This window comes from Psammomys obesus, unplaced genomic scaffold (genome assembly GCF_907164565.1).
Source record: "Psammomys obesus unplaced genomic scaffold, mPsaObe1.curated_primary_1811, whole genome shotgun sequence".
In the NCBI taxonomy this organism is placed as follows: domain Eukaryota; kingdom Metazoa; phylum Chordata; class Mammalia; order Rodentia; family Muridae; genus Psammomys; species Psammomys obesus.
This window is the reverse complement of record NW_026596234.1, coordinates 10,426,066-10,431,551: the sequence shown is the minus strand read 5'-3', so window position 1 is coordinate 10,431,551 and position 5,486 is coordinate 10,426,066. Positions and strand designations below refer to the sequence as shown.

The 5,486-nt window shown below is 57.3% G+C and overlaps 1 protein-coding gene across 1 annotated transcript in view; it reads right to left on the bottom strand.

Moving 5' to 3' along the window:
- Peds1 (plasmanylethanolamine desaturase 1) overlaps window positions 1-5,455 on the bottom strand; it is an 18,979-nt gene extending 13,524 nt beyond the window's left edge. Inside the window, exon 1 of the mRNA XM_055595880.1 lies at window positions 5,276-5,455. Coding sequence (XP_055451855.1) covers window positions 5,276-5,399 — 124 coding nt within the window. The 5' untranslated portion in view covers window positions 5,400-5,455. The remainder of the gene's footprint in view (window positions 1-5,275) is intronic.
- Window positions 5,456-5,486: the final 31 nt, after the last annotated feature.

The following is a 5,486-nucleotide window of genomic DNA, read 5'->3' as shown; positions in this document are numbered from 1 at the left end:
CACACACACACACACACACACACACACACACACACACACACACACACGGCTGTAGCCCTACCTGAATGTAAGCGCTTATGTCAAGCTCCCTTTCCAGAGCCCTGGCACTCAGTCAGTGTTCAATAAATGCTTGTGGAATGAGCAAGCCTAATCATAGACCACAGACTATGCCCCCAAGTCCTATGCTCAGCACTACGTAGGAAGCAAAGAGTAGGCCTCATCTTCATCTTCATCCATGCAGCGGCAGGCTGTTCCTGATTGCTGGAGCCAGAGCTAAGGCAGCTGACCCAAGAAAAGACTGACACTGCGGGAGGGGAACTCAGGGTCACCCACTCTCTGCCCATATACAAAAGAGGACAGCAAGGCCAAGGAAGGGCAAGGCCCCCAGAGGTCACAGGAGCAGACCCGGGCCTGGGGCTTCCAGTCTTTCTTTCTCAGCTGCGCTATTTGTGAGAGGAGTCATGGCCTGCCTACCTCTTCCGGTTCCTGCTTGTGGGTAGGGCCCAGGGCTCAGAAGCAGGAAGCCCCAGAGGTGGGGGAAGGGGACTCTCCCTGGCGACCCGCCTGGTTACCTGCAGGGACTGAGGGAGGAAAGATGGTCAGAGTCACAGCCAAGGACTGGACTAAAACAATGATGATAACGATGACACTGGCTGCTGTGCACCACGTGGGGACCAGGAGCGGCTGCAGACACGATCCTCGGGTCAGGCTGGCTCTCACTCTTTAAAAACGTGATATAAACTCAAAACCATACACAGCCTCAGGGCTGTCCCTCCAGGCTGGGCAAAAGCCACCATCCAAGGGCTCAAGGGTTCCAGGTTCACCAAGGGCCCCGTCTGCTTTCAGGCCTGTCTGTCTAGCCTCTGTGGTCACGAGTTTTGAATTCCTAAGTGAGACCCAGCCAAGGAAACTGAGGCACAGAGTCAGATGTGGGTCCTTGCCTGGAAACCGTGGGTCTAGGCTTTCCTGGTTCCTGAGACGGTCCAGTTCTTACCTTGTTGGGCGGAAGAGCCCCGAAGTCTGGTCTTTCCCTCGTAAAATTCTCTCACTTTGGATCTGGGTCTGACTGCAGATGGACCTCAGGCCTGACCAATAGAGAGCACGCTAATAGAGATATGCTAACACGCCGCCTGCACGGCACATCACTCCCTGTGCTGGGACAGCCCTCCCCATGCCAGGAGGCCAAATACCTGGCTAAGTCATGCATGACTCAGGCCACCAGCCCAGTGGCCCACAAAATCAAGGGGCCAAAACAGAGTCAACTTTATAAATAGACAGGCTAGGAAGGTAGGGAAGCCTTTTACTCAGGACTCAGGTATCCCAGCCTCTACCTGAAGGCCTGTTTCAGGCCTACAGTGACAAATGCAGATAATCTGGACCAACCTGTGGCAGTGACTGCCCAGGCTAGGGTGGCCACCTGCTGTCCTGGGTGCCCGTATGAGCTGGGAGTGGGGCCTGGCGAGGGGAGGAAGACCCGCCTACTTCACAGCCCAAGCTTGGCATCAGCCTGCCTCTTCCTTCCCCAAATAACCTACACTTGTGCTGGCCTCTGGCCATCAGGAGATCCTGTGCATCAAGAGAGTGGACAAGAGGGACAGAGGATAGGACCAGAGCGGGACAAATGGGATGAGAAAGCAGAATCCAGGGGCATACAAAGATGAGACCATAGGGAGAAGACCAGCAAGAAAGCCAGACCAAGGTGGAGACAGAAAGAGCTTAGCCCAGCACAGTGGGACCAGGCCTGGCCCGGGGCAGAGCCCACAGTGGCTCTAGGCCCCTCTGTTATGGCTTCAGTCAAGCCCATTTTAGAGAGAAGCAGAAGCCGGGTCCAACTTCAGGCCTACAGACTCAGCCACTACCCTGTAGTCCTAAATGCCTCCAGGGCAGAGGGCACTCACACCTATCCAAGCTGGTGTACAGTTGGATCTGACACCCTTCGGGCTTTGTCACCCTTACAGCTGGGGCACCTATGACGTGGCTTACACGGCAGGCTGCAGTTGATACCTCTGCCTGCTCAAGAAGGTGGGAGGGAGGACCCATCAAACCCACCTAACCCTGGCTTTTGGCTTACTGCTGGGAAACTCCAACCCAGAGTGGAACCCTGAACAGGACCTTCAATGGTTCCAGCACCTCACAGAACCCTGGCCCAATGCCCAGGCCCCCAAGGTACAGTGGTCACTATAGCTTCACTCCTGATCATGCCCTTCTATCCCACCAACGCTGGTCGAAGCTCCACATACACACAGCAGGCCCTGTGTCCGCCTCCAACCCACAAACAGGCTCCACTGGTGTCCTGGAACTTGTGGCTAACTTCTACAGCAAGGTGAAAGCTAAGAAACAGGAAGTGCACCCACTTCATCTGTCCTGGTCTGGTGGGTAAGCCACAGGGTAGCAGGGCTCCGCAGACATGGACAGGGTAGTCCCGGGGGCCACAGATTTCCCCGAAAGCTGGGAGGCAAAGATGATGCAGACCTAGCTCTGCCTTTTCATGGCAGCGGCAGGGCCTAACCTTGAATAGGCCTGGTGTTTGAAGACAGGAGAGCATATGGGGAAAATGTCCACACAAGTCAGTACTCAATAAATACCATCTCTGTTGATTTACCACTACCAGCTCTCAAGTGACAAACCACATTCCGACCCAGGAATCTCAAGAACCCGCCCTGGGACCCAGGACTTCTCGCTCTGCTCCAGCCCACAGGCCCCTCATGCTCCCCAGCCATGTCCAGGCACAGTCCCACTCCCACCTCAGGGCCTTTCCGCTTGTTCTCTGGGCCTCACACACTCTCAAGGTTCTTTCTCTTCTGCCCTTCCTCTCTTCAGCTGCGTTCAAATGCTGTCCTTCCAATGAAGCCTGATATAAGCTCTCGACACCACAACCCCCTCCCTAACATTTTCCCTGATGCTTCTGCTTCATGGCATTTGCAACCCTATGTCCATGATATGGGGAATCACTGCCTGGCTCCTCAACCAAAATGCCAGCTCAAGTCTTGCCTGTTGTTCTGCCCTCAGGGCTGAGACTAGGGACTGGAATAAGTGTACCAAGAGGGGCTTGGTATACATGAGGCCTGCTCTCTCATTTCCCAGGTCAAGTCCAGAGAGGTCAAGGTAAGACCACACAGCTGGTGGACACAGGCAGAGACCCACTGTGAGGAGAACTTGGAGGAACCAGTTTGACCAGTCTTTCCTTCTCTCTCTCTCTCTCTCTCTCTCTCTCTCTCTCTCTCTCTCTCTCCAGGTCAGGAGAGAAGGCCTTGACTGAGGGTTTGGGGCCCCAGGAGGCTGTCTAAAGCTTCAGGCCTATTCTTCAGGGACTGATAATGAATCATGAAGGAGGGGTGAGAAGTGGCCCTCAGGGGGAAAAAAAAAAAGCAAGAGGAAACATTTAGGGCCAGTAGAAAGTGGGCACAGCACAGTCACCCACTATAAATCAGTAACTTTCCATTTACAGGTTTATATGTCCGAGGACCAGCAAGACAAGGCTTGCTCCAAGCTCAAAGAGGTGCAGGCGGCCAGGTGAATCACAGGGACCTCCTACTGTACGCAAAGCCTAGTGCCAAACGGTGGGTGTCTTTACAGTGGGTGATCACAGCCACAGGAGCAATAGAAATTTTACCTGCGCCTGTGGGAGAGGGAAGGAAACCAGACTACAGAGGCATGTCCCAGCCACCCAGCTAACCACTATGAATGCCACCAGCCTCCCCTCGGGGAGATCATGTCCCAAGGCTGGGTGTAGGGTTGTGGGCCAAGGACCCGGCAGAACACACCAAGCACCCAGAACAAGCTGGAAAATCACACATTACAGACCCATGGCCGGGACAGTCCTTAAGGCCCTAGGACCCAAAGTGGAAAGGCAAATGGCCCTGAACATCACGTGCCACTTACAGCTTGAAAGAGCATCAAACCCAGGCCAGGCAGGGCAGGGAGCCAGGCGGGTAGTGAGCTCTGCCCCACCCAGGCCAGGGCTGTGCCCTGTCGCTGCCCAGCCAAAGGAGAGGACAGAATGGTGGACAACAAAGAGGACTCATGGAGACACCCTGGCAGAGGGGCCTCAGGTCACCATCTGACTCTGGAGTGCACAGGCATTTCCTCAACCCTTGGGGACACCCAGCCAGGCGGTGAGATTGCTGAGGCTCCCTGGGAGCTGTAGAACAGGATGGAGCCAGTGCCTGTTAGGGTAAAAGCCCAGTGAAGACTAAAGAAACTGGAGGGGGCCTGGCCGTGGGGAAAGTGGGAGAGCCAGGGCAAGGGGCTCTGAGTGGTGATAAAGGCTGGGGAACAAGGGTATCCCACAAAGTCCTAATGAGGGTGTGGGAGAGGAGAGCCTGACCTGGCCCTCGGTAGGGTCCCAGTCGTTGCCCAGAATCTACCAGTAGGCGGTGAGGGACCCATCCGGAGGGGGAGGGGATAAGTTCACCGCAGGGACCATGACAGGGCTTAGGAGAAGAGTGCCCCCGCTCTGCAGCTGAGATCCAAATTGGGGGCCAAGCAGTCGGAGGGCTGATAGTGCCAGATTAGGGATGGGTCAGTTTGCAACCCAGGGCCCCAGAAAAAGGCACAGGGTGCAGACGCCTACCGTGGGGGTCCTAGGACGGCGTTGAGTTTAGGTGGCTAAAGGCAGTGCCTGTGGCTGAGGAGCTGTCTGAGGCTTGGCTGCCTGAGAACCGGAAGCCTTGGACCGGGTCCTGGGGACACAAGGCAGGCTAGGGTGGGGTTCCTAAAATGCCCAAGGTGCCCTGGAGCATGTACCGTGCAATGGGGCTGTTCCTCCATCTAGGAGTGTCTCTGCGGCATCAAAACCTCACGGCTCCGTGTAGGAAGGGGTCCGGTTGGGGTCCCTAAGTCCCGGGTGTGCTCTTTGCAAGTTGGAAGCCCTGGAGTTCCGCTTTGGGTGGAAGCTGGGATTGAAATGGGGGCAGGGTTCCGATGGGGCTAGGGTTGGGCTGGAGTGGGATTCGGATCCAAGGACGTCCAAATAAGCTGGAGTTCGGAACTGGGTGGAGTTCGCATCTCGGGATTTCGTGTGGGGTGGGGTTCGGATCCGTGGGGGCTCGGATGGATTGGGGTTCAGGTGGGGATGAGGTTCGAATTGGCTGGGTTTCTGATCCGCGGACTTCGGATGGGTCGGGGTTCGAATCCGCGGGCTTCGAATGGGTTGGGGTTCGGATCCATGGGGCTCGGATGGGTCGGGGTCCAGACGTTCGGACCGCCTGGGGTTCGGTCGGGGCGGGCCCGGCGCCGAGCACCCATCAGCCCGCAGGCCCGCTGCCCGTCCTACCTGGCGAGTAAAGCGCCGCCAGCTCCCGGGCTCCGGCGTGCTGCGCGCCCCAGCGCCGGCCCTCCGCCGTCTCGTCCTCGTCCAGCTCCGGCTGCCGGCCCGGCGCGTCCTCGGCGCCCGCCATGGCCCGTCGCCCGGCCCGCCCGCTGCGCTCTGCCTGCGGCGGCGGCGGCGGCCGCGGAACCGCGGCGAGATCACGCCGCCCAATGAC